Here is a 22674-nt window from a genome sequence, read left to right on the forward strand (position 1 = left end):
TTTAATTGAATTTATTGGCTAACAAAACTATTTGCTTTCAGGTGTACAGTTCTAGAATACATAATCTGTATATTGCACTAGGTACTCAGCACCCCAAGTCAAGTTTCCTTCCATCACCCTTTACCCCCCACCCCCAACTCTCTCCTACCTCCCTCACCCCCATTTCCCCCTGGTAATCACCATAGTGTTGGCATGCTTTGATTTAGCAACAAGAACAACAAAAAAAAACCATTTGTCTGCTTTCCCAGCTCTTTGATAAATGACACAATCGATATCCCAACAACTGATCAGTAACCAGCCTAATTAAAGTATTCAGCCTGTAAAATAGAGCTGTCGAGCAGCCCTCCATTAGTGTCCCAGCCAATAAAAAATATAATGGATTTTTAAACATGCTCTGGGTCTGCTTCTACCAGGATGAGCTTGCAGCAGGAAGGGAAATGTTTTGGGGAATGGAAGAAAAAACAGGTCATAACCCATTTTTTAACACCAAGTCTCCAGGCTCAAATGGAATTACAATTGCACCTCAGGCTCGTCCTTTGAAAAACACGTTTCTGCTTTAAATGATTTGGATTCAATCAAGGGCTCATTATGTATTCTTTGCAAGGTCCTCATCAAAACTGTTTACGTATTTTGTACATCTGGGTAATGTGGGAAAATAACCCAACAACTATATATTTTGACTTCTCTTAAGTAGCTTCTTCAATTTTCATATCAATATAAGGTTCAAGTAACCATCACGGCACTCTTGCCAAGTCTAACTGATTTGCCTGAACGCATGCGCTGTGCGGGGACCCCTTTTCTAGGTTACAGATGCGCTTCCGCTGTGCTGGGGGCCGGGGGCGGGGGACTCACCAGCAATGCAAGTGCAGCGTGTAGGCTCTGACACAGTGACACACAGACTGGGGAGATCAGATAGCTGTAGATTTTTTTTCAATTTAATAAAGATTAGCTGTCTTAAAAAGAAAGAACGCTCTTTAATCTTCAAGGTCCCCATATGATCCTCAACAGCTGAGAGAATCAAATGCCTGCTTATTCCCCACGGAAAGCATGTAAATATTAAGAAAACTAAAAATGGATCTTGATTAAATGTCCTCAGGAAAATGTTTTTTCTTGTCCCATTTCTTATTCACAATGGATTCCCTAGTGAACTGTATATTAGCAAGACATTTCTGAGGGTGGGCAAACTGGAAGTTTAGTACTTTCTTCCAATAGTATAACTGTCAACTCACCCCAGAGTGTGAAAATTAAAAAAAAACAAACCCTACAATAAAGGAGAATGAAAATGATAAAATGTCTCAACTATATGGGCCCAAATGCAGAACACGTATCCACTAAGCATTCATATGTTTTAGAGAAACACATAAAATTGGGGAAGACGAGAGGTGGGGGGATAACTAACTCTTACAAAAGTACCTTTTTTTTTTTTTTTACTTTTGCTATCTGCACAGATATGCTGCTCTATAGCACTGTCCTCCTGGGCTTTTCTGTTAGTTTAGGTATCTTTTTTTCCAAAAAAATCTTAAGTGAGGTCAAATACCCTGATGGACAGACACGGTAGTCATCCTTCAGACCCATATTCAACCCCTGAGTCCTGTGAAGTCCTAGGGTTTCAAAGTAAGAACCAAATTAAACCATAAAGGAGCCAATTCTCTTATGGATGGAAGCAATAAATATGGGTTTTATAACTATGTACATAAGTAAAACCATTAAATATTCATGGAAGCCTCTCTGTCACTTAAGCAGACGCAAATGTTGAAATCGAGTTGGCTCATTATATATAGTCTCCAGTAATTGGTCAATTTACATTTATTTAACATTTACAAGGTTACGTACAGACGAGTAAAAAGGTACAGTTACTCCTTTCTGATAGCAGATAGTACAACAAAGTAAGATACAGTTTAGGTTTACTACTTCAGCTTACCCTTTCAGATGAAGTAGGCCTCAGATACAACTTTTATTCATTCATTCAACAGTGTTTACTAAGTATCTACGATGTGCTGAGAAATGGGACACATTGAGGAATAAAACAGACAAAAGCACCTGTCACCTACACGTCCCAGCACTCGACTAGGGGTGTCTTCGCATGGCTGGGAAATGGCCAGACTGGGATTTCAACTCGGGTAATTCAAAACTGCCTTCGTCTCTTGTGGGTTTGAAAACCCTTTATTTTTTCTAAGTTGAACTTATTATTAAAACTAATATTTTATAGTAGTATGTTTTAATAGTATTCTATTTTAACTTTGCTTATTATTGTATTGCAAACATGACTTATTTTAGAGAATATATGTGTGGTTTTTAAAAAATTTTTAAAAATTTAATTCTTATTCAAGTACAGTTTTGTTTTATATTCCCTTCCCTGCCCACCCCCCAGTGCTCCCCACCTCCCTCCCATTTCCTCCCCCCACCTTAATTATTGTCCATGTGTCCTTTATACTTATTCATGTGAGTCCCTCCCCTTTTCCCCTATGATTCTCTCCCCTCTCCTCTCTGGACCCTGTCAGCCGGCTCCATATTTCAGTGTCATTGGTCATATTTTGTTTGCTTGTTTGTTTTGTTGTTTAGATTCCTGTTAAAGGTGAGTCATATGGTATTTGTCTTTCACTGCCTGGCTTATTTCGCTCAACATAATGTTCTCTAGTTCCATCCATGATGTTGCAAAAGGTAGGAGCTCCTTCTTCCTTTCTGCAGCATAGAATTCCATTGTGTAAATGTACCATAGCTTTTTGATCCAGTCATTTACTGATGGGCATCTAGGTTGCCTCCAACTCTTGGCTATCGTGAATTGTGCTGCTATGAACATTGGGTTGCATAAGTTCTTTTGGATTGGTGCTTCAGGGTTCTTAGGATATATTCCTAATAGTGGAATTGCTGGGTCAAAAGGCATGTTCATTTTTAGTTTTCTTAGGAAGTTCCATACTGTTTTCCATAGGGTTGTACCAGTCTGCAATCCCACCAACAGTGAACTAGGGTCCCCTTTTCCCCACAACCTCTCCAGCACTTGTTGTTTGTTTCTTTGTTTATCATAGCCATTCTGACTGGTGTAAAGTGGTATCTCATTGTGGTTTTAATTTGCATCTCTCTGATACCTAGTGATATCGAGCATCTTTTCATGTGCCTCTGGATCCTCTGCATGTCCTCCTTGGAGAAATGTCTGTTCAAGTCCTTTGCCCATTTTTTAATTGGGTTGCTCATCTTCTTTGAGTGGAGTCGAGTGAGTTCTTTGTATATTTTGGAAATTAAACCTTTGTCTGAGGTATCATTGGCAAATATATTTTCCCAAACATTTGCTTCTCTTTTAATCTTGATACTGTTTTCCTTAGTCATGCAGAAGCTTTTAATTTTGATGAGATCCCATTTGTTTATTCTTTCCTTTATGTCCCTCGCTCTAAGGGACGTATCAGTAAAAATCTTGCTGCGTGGAATATCTGAGATTTTCCTGCCAATGTTCTCCTCTAGGGCTTTAATGGTGTCACGGCTTATATTTAAGTCTTTTATCCACCTTGAATTAATTTTGGTGTATGGTGTAAGCTGGTGCTCGAGTTTCATTTTTTTGCATGTAGCTGTCCAGTTCTCCCAACACCATTTGTTGAAAAGGCGATCTTTACTCCATTTTATGTTACTGCCCCCTTTGTCGAATATTAATTGACTGTAGAGATTCGGGTTTATTTCTGGGCTCTCTGTTCTATTCCATTCGTCTATGTGCCTGTTTTTATGCCAGTACCAGGCTGTTTTGATTATAGTGGCCTTGTAATACAGTTTGATATCAGGTATTGCGATCCTTCCTACTTTGTTCTTCTTTCTCAAAATTGCGGCTGCTATTGGAGGTTGTTTATGGTTCGATATAAATTTTTGGAATGTTTGTTCTATGTCTGTGAAATATGCCATTGGAACTTTAATAGCTATTGCATTGAATCTATAAATTGCTTTGGGTAGTATGGACATTTTGATGTTGTTAATTCTTCCAATCCATGAACATGGTATATGTTTCCATTTGTTCGTGTCTTCCTTGATTTCTTTCTTCAGTGCTGTATGTGTGGTTTGTTAATGCTTTTCTTATTAACTACTATAAACTTTTTTCCTCTTAAAATAATTTTAACAGCACTTAGTAATTTCTTTATATATAAGAAATTACTTATAATCTAATAATCTAATAATAATCTAATAATTATAATCTAATAATTGTTTATAATCCAATAATTGCTTAATATAAATAGAATTATATAATTATAAGTGAAATGTTTAGAAATACTAGCATCCAAGAATATTTTACACTTACACTTCATGTATAGGTAAAATTTTTCCTTACATTAAAAAAAAGCCCATAAAGAAGAGCATATTTACTCAATTAAAAACATTTATTTAACAACATGAAGCAAGCAGCTTGCTTAACAGATCAAATTTTAAATTAGTTGCGAGACAGTGTTATACTGCCCGTGTGTGCATTACGGGGACGAGCACAGACAGCTGACCGCATGGCAATGATCTTCACATTGAATGCCGTGTGTGTCTGATCAGGAACTTCTTATGACATGGACTCTGCTGACACATCAGTCAAAAAGGATATAAAGAAGTTACACACTTCAATAGTGGTGTATGTAAATACAGCCTTCTTCATAAAGCCCAGAGCTCTAGGAATTTCTGAAGGAAAAAAGCTAGAAAATATGGACCTGTTACATTTGATAAATTACTTACTTTATATGCACATTTTTACACCTCCTAGTTATGCCTAAAATATACAACCACCTGTTCGCCACATAAATCCATCAGAGAACTCCTGGGGCATATTTTTCCAATTTCAGAATCAGTAGAAGTGTAGCTACCATACTAGTGATACGAGTTTACATATTCAGGGGGTGGCTTGGGCAGTTTGCTGAGGAAGGAACAATCTGCTCACCTCCATTGGCCTCTCTGGCCTCCTCAGAATCACCAACTGGATCATCCCTCGTATGTTTCCTTCCATGGACATCGACCTCCTAAGTGTTTCCATAGCTTCGTGGTTCGACTTTCCCAAGAGGGATTCCCCATTAACTGCAATCAGCTGGTCATTCATCCGCAGACGACCATCCTAGTGTGGCGGAGGAAAGAAAAACAGCATTAAACAGGGAAAAGTGTGGTGATGACATGTGGCTGCTTCAGGGAAAAGTTCAAGTTTAAATATGAAATTAGAAAAAAATATTCAGCTATTAGGAATGATTTATTGTCTGTGGCAGAAAAAGGTTCTGGAGCTTATCAAATAGTCACAAATACAAACCAGAATGAATTGTGTGAAAGTGTTTTTCAGAAATCTTTGGGTCCCAAGATGCAACAATGCAGACATTTGGATAATGTCTCTTACCTAAATCTTTGGCAAGCACGCTAACCTCGTCTGATCCTGCCATTTGCTCTGGCAGGGACCATGTTGCCGACTCCAGGAGAGGGGCTCGCCAACAAGAGTGGTCTCACATCACCTGAAACAAGGGTTGGCGTTTTCAGGCACAGAGAGACATCATGCTTCAATGTCATGTGCTCGACAATAGTGATGTGTCTCCTGATATTGTTGCTAGCTCTATTGAATAGTGCTGGGACAAAATCCACATGGTATTTTCTCTGACACAACCACGAAGCTGCTAGTCTGATAGTCTGCAAAAGAACACAGGGCTGTGAAGTGAAGGACCAATTTGCTGTGATGTCTCCTGGCAGAAAAGCTCGAGAAAGGGGACTGTCAAGCTTTTTGCAAGAAGGTTCTGACTGACGAGAACTTCTATGCAACAGCCCCAGGAAGGAACGGAACCTCAGCACGTGGGCAGGCCGTCTGGACTGCAGACTAATTCAGAGCCAGCACCCAGTCATCTTCAGCTGAAACCCCTCACACATGGGAGCCTGGCAGCAGCCGGCTCTGCCAACAAAAGTACGCGAAGGGACCAGGGTGTATCTTCTCAACAGGCAGTCTGGCTCTGGGGGTGCAGAGTGCTTAAAATACTAGCAGTTGGATTAGAGACATTAATTATGTCTTCTACTCATTTTCCACCAGGGTCAAAAGTTCCTGCTATGAGGCGCAGATGCGGTGTTGGGAATGTTACGCTGCTGCTGACGAATTTCACAGAAATAACAGTAGGCACACATAACAGTTTGCCTTTCCAGAGATTTTTTTCCCCATCAATTGTCTCAAGTGAGTCACAGAACTCCAAGAAATAGATCAATGTTTTTGTTCACATTTTACAGACAAGGAAACCGAGGCAGGGAAGCAAGATAATTTGCCCCAAGTCCCAAAAGGAACTCAGAGACACACATGCTCAAGGTCGGGTGTCATGAACCTCGTCTCTTCAGTCTCTCTGCTAGAACTCCCTTGTTACTCCTTTTAGGCTACGGCTGTGCTATGCAGAAATAGGGCAGGGGAAATAATTAAGGGGTTTTGCAGTTGGAAGTATCTGGGATCCACGTTCGAATAAACAGAATGAAATGTGAAAGAAGAAGACTTCCTTAAGAAAGGAGAAAATTAGATACACAGTGAACAACAGGACCACGCGTATGGCTCCAGGAGAGAAATCCTGGGCACGAGTTGGTAAGCTCTGACTAACGCAGTAGCCGACGGTCAGAGGAGGCTCTTCCGCAGACTGCAGGGAACAGGGCGAGTGGTGGAAGCTGCTCTGGAGAGCTAGTGTCCTCCTGGAGAGCCACGGCACAGGTCACCTGCTGGAGAGGGTGTTGGCCACGTGGGGTCCTGGGGGGCTACCCAAAGGGGCACAGCCCCCTCGATGAAGAAATTGAGATGGCAAGGCAACGGGGCCGATGGAGACGGGGAGACTCAGAGCTGTAAAATGTCAGAGTGGGCTGCCTCCACAGAGCAGTGCCCCTCCCTTCCCCTTGTTTTCCCTCTCCACTTAACCTTTACCCCAATTTGGAGCAAATCTGGAAATGAGATTTACAGGAAAGGCCAAACGAGAAAGAAACCGCTTCGTTTCTGTTATCTGTTTTGAGTGAGGCACATAAAGAATAAGATTAAGGTTACTGGAAGCGGGGGTAAGACAGAAGCAACCTTAATGGTTTAGTCCTATGAAGTGAGACATGGCTCAAGAAATTATTCTGTTTTGGCATTTAATGGAAGGACTACCAGGCTGAATCTCCAGAAGGAGGTTAGGCGGGTCACACGATCTTGTTCGGAATGACTGGAGACGGGTGTGTGGTTTCTAAAGAGGAGGAGGAAGCAGAAGAGTTGGATCAAGATCCTGGCTCTGTTAACAGGAAATGAGGTCTAGTGTTGGATTCACAGAGGCTTAGTCTTGGCAGGACACTTCACGCTGTGTAACAGGAAGGAGAAAGATAAAGACTGAAACCTTATGAGTATCTGTAGAATCAAGGAAATAAAATCCGAGTGAGATCCCACCTGGTAACCTATGAACTTCTCTGTGAAGTGCGGGGTGAGGGGCTGCATGAAGAGGTAATGAAGAGACAAGGAGATATAAGAAGAAGATTTATTTTCTTTTGGTAAAATAATCTCTTACCAACAGGTATTAAGCACACACTTTTATTTGCAGCTACATTCCAAGTCTCAAGCATGCAGAACTACAATGAAGTAGAACATGTTTGCTGTATCCAAACCCCAGACACAAAGGCAGGGCAGGTCACCCCAGGGCAGCTGGGATTTTTTTTTAGAAGATGTTCACATTCATCCCAAGTGTCATGTAGCACTGTGAGCGTGATAAAAACCCACACACTCTCATTTTGAGGCTTGGCCTGTCTGCTGCTATTGGCATGAGCTTTTGTCAACAAGACGAGTAATTTCATTCGTGGGGAAGCAAGCACTATGTTGTCCTGACATTGAGCATATTGTAATCATAGAATTCAGAGCTGCAAGGGTCCTTAGAGGTCATCATGCCCAACCTCTCCTGGTCACAAACAGATAATGTGATGGTCGAAGCAGATGATTAACCATTCACTGAACTCCTTGTAAGAGAGGCCACTTCGCTCAGGATTTGCTCAGCTGGTTAAGGCTGGAGCTGGATCAGAAGAGCCCAAGCCCTGACTTCTCAGCATTACCTCCTCGCTGACCATTGTCTCCTACATACATGACTGTGACTAGTTCCTATAGCAGCAGGGCTTCAAGGAAAAAAAAGACTTTCAACACCAGGGAGGACAATACATTACCTGACATCTCCCGGGAGAGAGCCCTACACAAAAGCCAGTCAGTGACAAAGACAGGAGACTGCACTGGGGATGGAAGAGCAAAGCAGCAAACTTGCAGAGGAAGCAATAAACCACCTCTCTCCCCAACCAGCTCCATGTACACGCGTATCTAGGTCTGGTCTTGATCTAAAATGAAGTTGATTCAATGAGGAGCTCATTGCTCCTTGCTCATCAAATAGCCCTCAAAATTGTGTATGTCTATTCTGCTTTGGAATAACTGTGACAGGAAAAATAGGTACTTATGGTTTTATTTTTTCTATGAATACTATTTTCAAATACATACTTAGGCACGAGGATGCTAACTGTCATCAACTGATTTTACATAAGTGAATTCAACTATGTAAGGATATTACTCAGCAATCCTAGGATATTTATTTCATTATAACCTGGGCTATATTTACATTTGTTTAAAAAAATACCCCTTTCTGCTCAATGTTTGTATCTTTGCTCCTCCCCCCAACCCATCCTCCAAATTTGTACTTTGAAATCCTAACTTCCAACATGAGGTGATTAGGAGGTGGGGCCTCCGGGAGGTGATTAGGTCATGAGAACAGAGCTCTCATGAATGGGATTAATGCCCTTGCTCCCTGTGCCAAGTGCGGTGACAGCAAGGCTATGTCCATCTATCCACCCACAGGGGCTTCTCACCAGATACCAGATCTGCTGGTGCCTTGATGTGAGGCTTCAGCCTCCAGTATTGTTGGAAAGAAATTTCCGTTGTTCATAAGCTGGCCAGTTTATGACATTTTGTTACAGCAGCCTGACCACACTGAGACACTTTCCTTCCTAACCAAAAAGACAGCAGCCACACTCTGTCCTCTGGCAACCCTGTAACCAACTCTAGCTGTCCTCAAGCCAGGAAGGAGCACAGGAATTTCCAAAAGAGGAAGGAGAACAACACTAAAAATAGGGAATAACTTCTTTGGGGCATTTTAGGACAAATAAAAACTGGTATGAGATTAGGTCTTCTTCATGTCCCAGGCTTCAAATCTCATCAGTCCTCACCTGGTTCTCATGCAGGAAGAAGAGTGGAGGAGGAGACATGCTGTTTGAGTTTTACGTCTTCCTCTAACTGAGCACCTAATATTGCACAAATATTTGTGCACAGCCTTTGCACAAATATTTGTGCACAGCCTTTGCACAAATATTTTGCGTGTGTTCTCTCCTTCATTTCTTATAACCCTTTGATGATACTCTCGGCTATTTAAGAGACAGAAAAGGGACAGAGACATTAAGTGACTTGCCAAAGGGTACTGGCATGACGGGTCTACTTGTTTTTGAATCAGACATGTATGTACCTGTCATGCTATGTTGCTTCTAAAATCAGAGTTAAAGAGATTATTAAAGGCACTAAAAATTGTTAATAACAATATTTATTAATGCCTTTCTACTTTGTGTATTCATTGTGCTAAAGTCTTTACATGCATTAGACAAATTAATTTTTACGAAAATCATATGCATTGGGGACTGCTGCCCCATTTTTTAAAGGAAGACACCAAAGACCAGGCCAGTTGAGTGCATGATTACAAGTCACATTTCTACAAGCAGACTTGAACTAGGTCTGGCTTACTCTGGAGTCCATGTTTTCAACTGCTTTGCTAGTGATTCTTGTCCTTTCAGGGTCTGTAGATTCCTTTGAGGATCTAGTAAAAGCTACAGATTCTTACCTCTCAAAAATACATGTTTACAACTCAGTTCCTCCATAGGTATGTATTTGGACCAGGTCATTCTTTGTGGGGGGCAGTCAGGAGGATGTTTCATGTGCCGATGGACGCAGATCCATGACTTTTGATCCAGTGACCTTACAGTTCGGCTCCTACTATATTCAGTGGAGCCTGGTTTCTACCTCCGTCAGGATTACTGGTGACAGTGCATGGCCTAATCCACCACTTTGGGCCAATTTCTTGTGAAATCCCTACCTTTCAAGTTTTCATGACTACCGAGGGGAGAGTGAGAAAGCCATGGTAAAGAACCAGTCTCTGTAAAACCTTGAGAGTAGGCTGGCTTTCCCAGGGGCAGCCGGCTTGGGCCCAGAGCCAGTCCGCATTAGGCCATGGTGTTGAGAGGATTAATCATGACCAGATGTCAGCTTCTGCCTCTGCATGTTTCTAAAGGGGCCCTTGGTAAAGCTTCTGGGATAGTATCAACACCCACAGCCCAGACCCCGAAGCCTGACTTCAGACTGTAGGGCAGGGTTCTCCCAGAGTGGGGTGGGCCTCCAGGCGAGATGGCACCCAATGGAGGGAGAGAACTGTCCTAAAAAGAACTTTCTCAAGGCCCTAAAATCATTCCGTGACAACTTCTGCCTGTTGTACTTTTGAAAATATAAGAAAAAAATCACAACTTAGAAGAAAACCTTGCAGTCCAGATTGAAATCATTTAACTTCATTAAAAAGCAGGAGCAATGAAAGGAACAGAATAAATCAAGATTGTAAAGTATAGTTTTTAAAATTAAGAAGTGGAATAAAGAAAGCTGCTAAGACTTCAAGCACATCAATTCTTGTCTGGAGGGGTAGCTGCCTACATTGGCCGATGCTCTCCATCACAGGTCCTATGACAATTCCAACCAAGATTAACGGGACGTTTTCCCCCAACCACGGCTCTCTTTTCCAGGGATAGCAAATTGCATTCTGGTGTGCACACCATGGCTACTTGACCCACACTCTTCCTTTTGTCCAAATATCCTTTGCAGTCCTGCTCACCTGTGGAACGTTTATCCTTCGTAAGAAGGCTAAGCAGCTGTCTTTCATTCATAATTTCCTCCATAGGCAGAATTCACTGCTTGATCATCTCAACACCCATGATACTTTCATATTTGTGTGCCATAACCCAGATCACAGTGGGGTTGTTTACACACTTACTCTATCAGCCTACCACCTCTACAGATTATGGAAGGAGTCGTCTTAAATTCCTCACTGCAGGTCTTCAAGAAATACTTGGTAAGTTGAGTCGCTTGAAAAATATTTCATTCAGGTGCTTTGGGCCTGGTGTAAGTTTCAACTACGATAGACAAACTGTTTAACTTACAGACTATGACGATGAGAGATATGTGAATCCAGGCGAGCTTGGCTACACCAGCACATGTTCGAGGAGCCTTTATCATTCTGGAAATGGAGCTTGCTTACCTTCTGTGAACTACCCCCATATCCTGTTGGTCAGCTGGGCAAGATTCTCTATTTATCCAATTCAGTTATTGCCGTAAAAGGCTCACTCCAATTCTGTGGCAAACCAGCGAAGTTTCAGCAACATGCCATTTACTCAGCACCAGCGGCATGAGACTTTTTTAAAACAAGACATCTGAAGAGTACTTTTTTTGTTTATCAGAACATATATAAATCTATTCTGATATAATGTTTTCAAAATGTATTATAACTCTCTCCATTTTGAACACCTCCTGGAAACATGGGCATAAATAAATACATCATAGCTTAGAGCCTTGATTATCGTCACTACTGAATCTTGTCATTTCCTCAGCAAGAAAGTTTCAGAAGCAGTGACTGCGAGTCGTCACAGTATTCATGGGCCTACGATGAAGTAATCACGTTTGGTGTTTGTGTTACTCTTTTTCTGTCTCTAGTCACAGCAGCTTCCTCTCCATCCCTTCCTATCTCCTTCCTGACTTTCTGTTTTCAGTTTACTTTGGCCTAGGAAGCCGGATAATAAAAAGCTTATGAAGGCATATGTGTGATATATGGATCAAAAAGATTCTGCGTAAATGCCTAATCAGATTAGAGTTTCAGAGGCCTTTCCATCTTATTGAAAATTATTTACTTACTTAAAAAAATAAACAGTGCTCTTATTTGTGCTATGATGGCTAAAAGCCTGATTACTAGAAAACTGAGCCCAAAGTAGAGTTTCTAGAACAAAACTCTGAGCGTATTATAAACTCCTATCTGTGCCTATCACGAAGGTGAATGTAGCTTATCGGGTGAAAGGTACTGTTTTCAGATTCAAAGTGTCATCTTGGAATATCAACTTCCGTAGATTATAATTTCCTTTTTGATTAGATCTACCAACTCTTTTTTTTTCAAGCCGATTAAGACAATCACGGAGTCCAAAATATACATCAAATTGACATAGACTTCCAAAATTTCCTCCAACATGGTATAAATTTACTTTTCATTTGCATGTCCATGCATGAAATAAAAATGTGAGCATGATAAAGATCAGCAAGAAAAGTAATGATTCATGCTGGTGTTGTGGGATTTTAAAAGTAATGTTATATATTTATAAAATAGTTACTACTGCAGAAAATTCACAGGCTTCTCATTTATATGCTAATATTCACTAACATTTTCAGCTTTTTAACAAAAGGAAAGTGATTAAGAATAATTGGCACAACATCATTGATTTTTTTCTCATTTTTAAATTAGTAATTTCATTTTAAGTAAAATGAAAATAAAATTTTTAATGGATAAATACTGAGTGTGAATTTTTCCTGGTAAAGTTTCTGTTTTTTATTTTTTTAATACTCACCCAAGGATATGTTTACTGATTTTAGAGACAAAGGAGGTGGGGGAAAGAAAAAGAGAGAGTGAGTGAGAAACACTGATGTGAAAGAGAAACATTTGGGATCAAACCCACAACCTTTTGGTGTATGGGATGACATTCCAACCAACTGAGCTACCTGACCAGGGTGGAAAGTTCCTGCTTTTCATAGTCCATAAGATGTATAATGTTTCTCTGACTAGGATGAAATGCTAGAGTTTGGGTTCTAATGTTTGAGGATTTGCAGTGGAGCTATTTTCCACTTGGCTTGCAGGGTCCTTTTGTCAAAGGTAGAAATCCGGAAGACAAGAACACTAGCAATGATCTTTGTGGTTCTCTCCCAGTAGAAAACATTATCAATTTAAGGGAAATGAATAGTTGAAGAAACCATTTAACATGAGTGATTCTTAGAAGGCTACCCCTTTTATCTTCCTTTGAATTCATTAATTACAGATCTGTCACAGGATTTATCGATGCCAGCAGAGATGGGGGTGAGGATTACTCATGCTGGGAACTCCTATCGGACCCCCGTCAAGAGCTTGGAAGCTCTTAAATGTTCCTTATTATGAAGAGACATGAAGATTTAGAATCAAGCCCCATGTTCCCAGAAATTCCAGGACTGTGCATAGTCTCTCCAAAAATTCATATTTTAGTCATTTTAAAAATAGGAGGATTGCTTGTGTTGGATAAACCTTTTTCTTTCACTCATTATTAAATAGTGTAGATGGTGAAATTCTGCATCTCTCAGAGGGAAGAATTCGAATTTCCTAAGCACACAAAAATCAAATCATTTAAATTATGTCTGTTTCATATTCTGAGCGCATGCATTTGCAATTAGCAATGTCAGGCATTTTTCTTTCACCTAATTTCATCATCATCAAGTAGTATTTATTAAGCACAAACCTGGCTAATTAATTTTCTAGAGAATAACAGGAATTCCTAAATTCATTCTCTCTTTTTAAGAGCCCTTAAATAATCTGCTTTATATATGACATTATTCCCTAGGCAAAAATTGTCTTTAAATTTTAATTTTACCTTATTATTTCAAAGTTTCCATAGGGCAGATTTAAGTCCCAAAGTCAAATAAAAAAACTAAATCAGGTTCTGTGAGATTTGTTTTCAGTACGTATTAAATTTCCATTTTTAAAAATTGCTATTCTAGTTGTATATGTTTTTCTAAAAGTGATTCATTTTTAAGGTAAAAATTAAGCAGTTTAAATTAGTATAATCAGTAGATGTAAAAATGTACTTTCTTCAAAAAAGGTTCAATTAACATGGTATGTCAAAAGCAAAGCAAAAAAAAAAAAGAGCCACTGATGTCAGAATTCAAAATGTTTAGCAAATAAGAATGAGACTATCTAAGACCTCTGATCTGATAGTCAGGATTCTGTGTGTGCTTCAGTGGAGAAAAGGAAGAGCTACATTTTAGTGGATTTTGGGAGAGGAACGCATACTTCCCAAGGTTTTTTTCCCTGTCACTACAATGAAGGCAATGTTTCTTTTCACTCACCAGTCACACATTCACTTGAAGTTCCAATCACAAAAGTGAAATTTTAGAAAAGCATCGCCATGGCACACTATTTTTATTCGGTTCATCGTCCTCAGGTCATGAGAAGCGAACCCATATACTTGTATGTAGTACATATTGGTTCTGGAAGCAACTGCCCTGGGCTTCGGCGGCAAATAGGAAGAACGGCAGCAACTGGAGTGAAGCTACGGAAGGCGGCAATGCATGGTATCGTTCAAGCATGTTAGTGTCAGTACTCCGAGTCGCACTTGGCTGTTGGCGGCGGATGGTTACTTTGTACATTGCAAGGGCAGCTCAGGGGGAAGCGCAGGAGGGGTCCCTAGAGACCTCGGGATGCAAACACAGTCTGCAATGGCAAATGCTGTGTCCTAACATGAGTGGGGAAGAGTTTCTGGGCTTCTTGACTAGGATTTAAATATTTAAGCGTTTGGATATTTCTGAATAGAGTAAAACACCATTTTGCTTGCCCTTAGAGTGAGTGACAGATTGGCTTCCAAGAGGCACTCCTACCGTAGCTTACTTCTCTGTTAGAAGTAACCCAGATAAGAGCTGACCTGATAGAAAACAGTAGCCTGAAAGGTAAGGGGGCAAAAAAAAAAAAAAAAAAAAAAAAGAGGCCCTCAATCAGAGTCACAGTCATTCAGGGAGGGGCTTCACATCTGGTAAGAAGTAGCCTGTCTGTTCACACCAACTGAGGCCCCCAGGAGAATCGAGCACAGAAATTCCACAGGAAGAATTTGGTCACAGTTTTCAAAGTCGTTTAGTTTTCAAAAACCCACCTTCTCTAAAGGGAAAAAAGACCTTGAGAACCAATTAGTGGTATAAAGGGCCAGGAGAAAAAGACTATGTGCTGGCAGGAAGATGATTTTGTTGATACAGGTAAACACCCAGGGCCAGATGCTAAAGCCCGTGATCCCCACACTTATCTCCCCTTTGCCCCGGGGACACGCAGTCTGTTGCATTTGTATCTTCTGAACAGGGTCAGGAACAGAGTCTCAAAACAATTTTTGTAAGACATAATCCTGTGTCACAGAACAGGTGGCGATGTTTTGAGGGGGAACAGTGGAATATTAGAACAGCAGAAGGAGAATAGAAAAACCCTTTCTTTTTTACCTAGTTAATCAGATGTCTTGTGAGCACCGCTTAGGCCTCTTCCCTTTACACTACAAGTAAACAAGATGGATGGAGACTGAACAGTCACAATAAGGCTAAACTCATGATTGATGCCCCTTGCTGTTCAAGATCAGCTATAAATATGCTGTCCAGTGGTTTTTAATGGTGTGACTGTCTGACTCAGCAGACCAGTGTCAGAAAAGAAATTTACATAAATGGAAAGCGAACTCCTTCTGTAAGAGACAGGACTGTTAGAAACTGCTTAGGTCAGGAGATGCTCACTCGCACAAGTACAGATATCCGTATTAATCCATCTCTCCAATATCTGCTTGAGCTTAAGTTATTGCCCATAGAAAAGCGAAGATGTTTGCTTTTAATTCCAAAAATTCATTTCAATTTCAATTTTACTTGGAATAAATTCTGCAAATAGAGCTGTCATTAGGAATGAGAAGAATCATATCAAGCTGATGTCCACAAACGTGACCAAGACTGTCCTGAAACACAGTACATGCTCGGATGGCTTGGCTAAGAAAGACAAGCCTGATGCAGGAGAACTCCAGGGTGACAGTCCCTGATCTCTAGGACAGGAATAGAGCAGACAGAAGAGCCTTCAGCTCAGGGCCACAGAGCTCAGGGTCTGAGGTCAGACTGCCTGGATTCAAATCTCAGTTTAGGCAAGTCCTGGCTGTGTGACAACAGGCATACAGATGCCAAGCAGACAGGCGTTAACAACCCGCAGTCTCCCCGTGGTGAAGTGACATGCTAATAATTCAGTGTGAGCGTAAAGCACAAAACCAGAGAAGCCACCCCAAACACCTTTCATGCTGTCCAGCATGTATTTGCACTAAGAATAATGAATATTATTTGCTGTTGTTGTTTTATTACTATTATTTCCCTTCTATTCCTGATTCTGCATTTCTGAGCCAGATTGGAGAGTCAGAGAGGCTGGATGATGGGCCTCAATTCTTCATCCTTCTCTGCTTCACCAGGGCAAAGTGTGGGTGGACTATATTTCCTCATGCCTTGGACTGACTTTGAAGTCAACCATATGACTTGTTTTGGCCAATGGTGTGTGTGTGTGTGTGTGTGTGTGTGTAACAGTGAGCCAGTTTGGATCCCAGAACTTAGGAAGCTCCATCCATTGCTGTGGGCTCTCTGACAACTCATATCATAAGAAGAACATGCTGCAGCTAGCCTGCTGGTCCAAGACACAGGTGAAATGCAAGGAGCACAGTCAGACTTGTCAACCTATGGTGTGACAGAGAGACACTGGCCTGAATCCACAGCCCTCCAGCTGCCCTACAGAGTCACGAGGGCCCTGAATAAAATAGACTCACTAATGTCTGTTACTAAATTTTAGTCATTATTTATTATGCAACCAGAGCCACCCGATCCAAGGAATGCATTGAAGAATCGTCTGTCCACAACACATTTCTTATTTCCCAAATGAAAAGACATTACCTCAGTGTCTATGTCTGCAACAGAAGTGATACGGCAGGTTGAAGAAGAAAAATGCTTCAGAAACCTAGGATTCCAGGACCCGGGCTGCTCCTACAAACCCTAACTGGGCTTTCTTGGTGTTTACGTAGGAGATGGCACACCTTATTAGTATCAAGGTTATTTAAATATGGCCAATATTTATAAAGTGTATCATAGGCACTGTGCTAGGCACTTTATATATTTTGCCTCTTTTTGTACTTATGAGAGCACCGGGACACAGGCACCGTGAATTGTGCTCTTTTTACAAATGAGGAAACCGAGGCATATTGAGGACAAGCAACCTGCCAACATCTGCAGAGTCGCTAAGGTAGGGTTCAAACTCTGGGGGTCTCACCGTCCAGCAGGAGTTGAGACACGAGCTCAGCATGTTTCCCCCTCTGTAAGCACTTTATTGCTTTAATCACATTTTCTGTATCACTTTATTGAATCCTTAGAACCTGTGGGTTAGGTATTATTTAGTTTCTTTGTTCCACAGGTGGGGAGATGGTCAAGTTCCTTGCCAGCTGGTGGTGGAGTTGGATCTGAACACACGCAGTCTAGGCAACTACATATCGCCCTACGTTAACGCAGCCATGGCCACACTCCTGGTCCATTGTCAAAGGGCAGAATCATGTTCTTCCTTTTTTGTGTGGGGGCAGGGAAACATATAGGCTTCTCCTAGTTCAAAGGCAAACAATGCACTCCCAGCACCGTGGTTATCTTCAAGTGTATGAAATGTGATCAATGACCTTCAGCTTATACTGCAATCACTCACAGGCTCCACGGAGCCTTTTTTCTTGCTGGCACAATTTTCTTATTTGCTACCTTTACATTGACTTATTCTTTTTTAGTTCTGTTTTTCTGATTGTATATTTTTAGGTTCAAGTCCTTTAGGTTGCAAATTCAGAGTAATAAAAAAGAATGCAAGAAAGAATGTTAATCATGCTGGGTTTGTAGACCCATCTCTAGGAAATGAAATGAGCCACTTAAAGTATAAAAAGAGACCATTGTTGCCCAGCTGTGTTCACACATCCATTTCCTGACCGTGGCAGCAAAGCCTCAGGGGTCTCACACCTCTGCCCACTTTCTCCAGCCAGTCAGTCCTCAAGCACGAAAGCCATTTATCTCCACACTGATGTGGAAACATCATTCTCACCCACCTTGAAAGCAGCACCTCCATGGATGATGGATTTGATAAAAATCCCCAGGTCCGTTCCAGTTTCCCGAGATTTGTTTCCTTTCAAGCTCACCCCAAGACCAGCAGAACCAGAATCATTCAGGGGGATCTCAAAGGTGAGTTGATCAGTTGTCTCCGGGGAGAGAGCATGGCAGTCAGGTTCTCCTTTCTGACGGGGAGACGCATGTGAAAAGAGCAAAGGGAAGAGAGCGGGTTAATATTTACACACCCACATGGTCAAACACAGATGCATTTGGGAAGAGAGGATGACTGGACCTCTAACAGCACAGTCCAGCTCCTACTGGGCAAAGGGTGGTCTTTCTCCCTGCAAGGGGTCAATGCCACATCCAGAGAGGGGTGGGAGAGCTTTGGGGAATCCTATTGGTCATGGGCAACGGAGAAGATCCTTTGGCAAGGCAGAACCACGTCATCTGAAACATTGGGTAAGTATTTGAAATTTCAGCAGAACATTCTCGATAATTAAAGAGGCTGGGCATTAGACTGAGGGAATCTTGGGTACCAGAAAAGACCTTAGAGCTAATGTGCTTGTAGCACCTTCACTTTGGAGACAAGGGAACAGAGCTTAGTGCAGAAACATGCTAAAATTTTAAAGAAATATCTGGCTTATATAATTTAAAATATCATTTACCATGAAAGCAATGCTACTGACAAAGGTTGCCAATAGACTACAGAACATTGAAAAAACAAAATGTTATTTTAAAATTAGAGAGATTTGATTTATAATGGAGATCACTGAACTAAATTTCACTTTGTCAAAACTCAGGCCATAAGCATGCTTCTTCGGGTAGTATAACTCACTGGCCATCCAGTTTTGAACCTAAAAGAAATGGTGATGCCCCATAAATACTGAGGTCCTCTCTGACAAATGACACCTGGCCACAGGAATAGCTGTCCTCAAAAACACAGAGTGTGCTAGTAAAAGGCACACTTAGGGTTCAGGAACCCAGGGAGAAGTCCTTGGGTAATTGTATCAGTCCCGGGTCTTTTCAAATGTACACCAGCGGCAATAAGAAGTGCTTATTTATTTGTCATCTAAGGGAGGAAGAAAATAACTTTGGTTTTCATGTTTTGTATAACGTAGTCTGAAAAAAACTGTTCTGACAGAGTAACTGCCTAGGCCTTTGTCAAAAAGATCGAGCTGGGATGGGAGTAAAAGACAGAAAACTGTACTTGAACAACAATTAAAACAAATAAATAAATTTAAAAAAAAAGAAAGTGCTGTCCACGCGGCGAACTTTGCAGGTGCCCGTCTACAGTCCTCTTAAGCTTGCAGAAATCTGAAACTCTGCTACGGGGTTTGAAACTTGAAAATGAGGTAGCCCTGGAAACCATCAACTCATTCTAGGCCTGCCGTTCCTTCCTCTCTGTAATTATGTCTGGAGACTCTCCTCTGAAGGTCACTTTGAGGTACTCGTAGGTAAAATTATGTATTTTAAAAATCACTGGGAATGTCTGAATGTCAGTCACAAAATAGCAACAATAAAATCAGAGGTAGCAAAGAACCCATAATTAAAATGGGATTAGGAGGTCTGAGCATAGCCAGACCCACTGGCATGGCATTTTCTACTCCTACCAAAACAGAGAAAACCCATGTTGAACTTTACTGAAGTAGTTCCTTCATTTAATTTCACTGTAAACGAAGTTAGCTGTAAATATTTTGACAAGAGGTAGCTTTAAAGAAATGAAACTTTATTGCTTAATTTAATAAACCTATTAGAGGTTAGCTCTTTTAACTATTTCATTATAATCTAAAAAAATCCTATCATTTGATGGAAGCTAGCTGTCTTTTTTCCATTGGAATGCCAGAGTTAAATATTAAATGTAAATTTTGAGTCATCGTCTTTGTCTTCCAAAATGCCCTGTTGAGACTCCACAACATTTCATAATCATTTATGTTTCCGGGCCTCTCTGGGAGCTGGTTAATTTAAGTCTGATAAAGTTCTACTGAAGTAAAATATAAATTAAAGAACTGCTATTTGTACTAGAGGTTTGTGAAGGAGGCAGACTGGGAGGCTGCTCCGGCTTTCCATCTAGCAGAGCCCCAGCGACATGAGGACAGGTCCTGCTCAGTAACGCCCCCCGACCACCAGGTTCTGTAACCGCACCAGCTCCGGGCCGCGTTCAATTCTTAGTCAGTTCCACCGCCCCTGCTTGTGCTGGCACCTCTCATTCATCACTCACGTGGTGAAGTCAAAGTGGAAATCAGGTGATTGTATGCTTACCTTTTCATTTTAAACTGAACATCGATCCTTTATAAGTTCCTGCTACCTGTGAGTGACAAACCAGTGCTAAGAGCGATTGGTTCTGTTCCGAGTGCTTTACACATATCAGAATGCTTACTGTTCACATCAAGCCTTTGGGGATAATTCTCATGCCCTATTACAGATGAGGAAACTGAGGGGCACATCAGTTTATAAGTACTTCGTGTGTGTAAGTACTGTGTGCGTGTGTGTAAGCACCCTGTGTGCATGGGTAAGTACCACGCCTAGTGTCCGTAAGCCGTGCTGACTGTTGGTGCTGAAGTTCTGTGGGGCCCACACCCTGTGGCTCTGGTGTCTGACTTCTAGCTGCTGCGCTGAGTGTTGGCGTCTGTGACCCACCACGACTTGGTTTCACCGCAAGGAATCCCAAGACAGAGTCCTACAGTGTCAGCTACGTGCCACGCCGTTTCACATTTCCCACCCAACTGCAGTGATGTTTTATGTCTTTCTTAAGCTATATCAGGCTCAAGCTGTAATTAGTGGTCTCTAATAATGGCAAACTTTCCAATGGCGAAGGAAGCCATTACGGTAGTTAACACAGCCATTTCCTCTGCTGGAAATAAATGTCCCTTTACCTAATGTACAAAAAAATCAATATGCTGAATGCCTTCCTCCAATGATCTTGGCTCAATGAGTAACCCTGAAAATTAAACTCAGATCTTGCCAGACACCACGAGGGAGCAGTACCGAAAGAGGGCCAACGTCCTCGAGGGAGCCCCAAAGGCAGGACCTTCACAATAACATGATCCCAAAGGATCATCCGGACCTTAGACTCTCCCTGGCTTCCTGTTCTTTGGACAAGAGCTTTTCTCAAACTGTGTCAGGTGCATCCCTTGCTTTTCCCATCCAAGACATCCAATGGGGGAAAAATTCAGAGGCAAGCCTGGAATAGTAAGGGAAAACTTACGAGTTTCATCTAGTTTCTGACTTTTCATTTTCTCTTATACTTGCTGCTAGAGGCCACGTGTCTAGATTCCACGTCCTTGAGGTTCCTACAGCAGGGGCCAGGTGGATGCTCAGATAGATGCCTGGACTGCATGTGTCCAGGCCTCAGTCCTAACGCCTGCCCAGGGCCAGCCATGTGGGACCCTCAAATCAAGCTTTCCCAACCTCAGCATGACTGGTATCGGGGACCTGATAACTCTTTGCTATAGGGCACTGTCCTATGCATTGTAGGATATTCAGCAGGATCCCTGGTCACCACCCACTGAATGCCAGTGGTAGCTCCTTTCCCAGTTGTGACGATCAAAAAGCCTTTTCACGCTGCTAACTGTTTGCTGGGGGCAAAATCACCTCCGGTTGAGACCCATGGCCCTGAATCAACAATTGCCAAATGTAGTCGAGATGAAGACCACCCGGACCCAGAGAGGTATTTGAGACCGCAGAACTGCCTGTCCACGTGTTCCCAAGTCCCGGAGGGGCTGGCAGTAAAAGGTTCGTGACTGACCACTTAGTTGGTCAGAATGAACTACCAGGGAATTCTGTACTTATTCTGGTTTTATAGCATTGAATTTTCCAGATTCAGGAATGTGATTTTTTTTGTGGTATGAACAGAGTAGGAAAAGTGATAAATATTAAACTTACTGGTTCATATACAAAATGCTACCTTTTACTTACATAAAAATAGAGAGGAAAAAATGCAGTTCGTCAGTGGTGTTTGTTAGGTTAGTTATGCTTGTATGTATATTATGTTTGTGCTCCTATATTAAGAATCACAGAATGATATAAAATAGCATTGACACAAAGACTTATAATCATGTGAGAATGTGATATGAAATTAAACACAAAATCTTCCGTGTACAGTACACGAGGTCTATCCAGAAAGTATCCATCCTGCCATGTACTATGAAAAATAGAGACCTTTGCTGAAGAAAATACAAGATACAAAAAACATTGTACACAGGACAATGACACCTCAGTCCCCTTCAAAGTAGGCACCTGGGGACCTCCCACAGTTCTCCCAGTCTCCATCAGCTACTCTGTTGTATTTTCCTGAATCTCATTGATGGACTGAAATCTCTTCCCTTTCAAAGGTGATTTTAGTTTGAGGAAAAGACAGAAGCCATAGGGTGCCAAATCTGGGCCATAATGGGGCAAAGTCACCTGGGTGATTCTATGTTTTGCCAAAAAACTCTGCACGAGACGTGATGCATGAGTGGGGCACATGGTCATGATGAAGCTGCCTATCACCAGGGGCCCATAGCTGTGGTCTTCCGAATCATCCAAATAATTTCCATGGAAGAATGTCTAAGCTTAATGCAAAATTTAATGCAGATCCATTGCTCTACTCACTCAGTCACGACCACACAGTACACATGCTCACTCAATGGCATCTACCACCCCACTGACTAGTTCAGTGAAGTTGTCATTGTTCATGCATGTGTATTCCAGTCCATTGTCCTTGGCTGTTAGGTTATGCTGATGTGGCAAAAACCATTCTTGTT

The 22674-nt window shown here is 41.5% G+C and overlaps 1 protein-coding gene across 1 annotated transcript in view; it reads right to left on the reverse strand.

Annotated features, from left to right (window-relative positions):
• Positions 1–22674, reverse strand: part of PARD3B (par-3 family cell polarity regulator beta) — a 976716-nt gene that overhangs the window by 394545 nt on the left and 559497 nt on the right. The window contains exons 11-12 of the mRNA XM_037043522.1: positions 17932–18117; positions 4895–5065 (exon numbers count right to left, since the gene is read on the reverse strand). Of these exons, the coding sequence (XP_036899417.1) occupies positions 4895–5065; positions 17932–18117 (357 nt within the window). The remainder of the gene's footprint in view (positions 1–4894; positions 5066–17931; positions 18118–22674) is intronic.

This window comes from Sturnira hondurensis, unplaced genomic scaffold, assembly GCF_014824575.4.
Source record: "Sturnira hondurensis isolate 20B ecotype Veracruz unplaced genomic scaffold, ASM1482457v3 Scaffold0004136, whole genome shotgun sequence".
Classification (NCBI taxonomy): Eukaryota; Metazoa; Chordata; class Mammalia; order Chiroptera; family Phyllostomidae; genus Sturnira; species Sturnira hondurensis.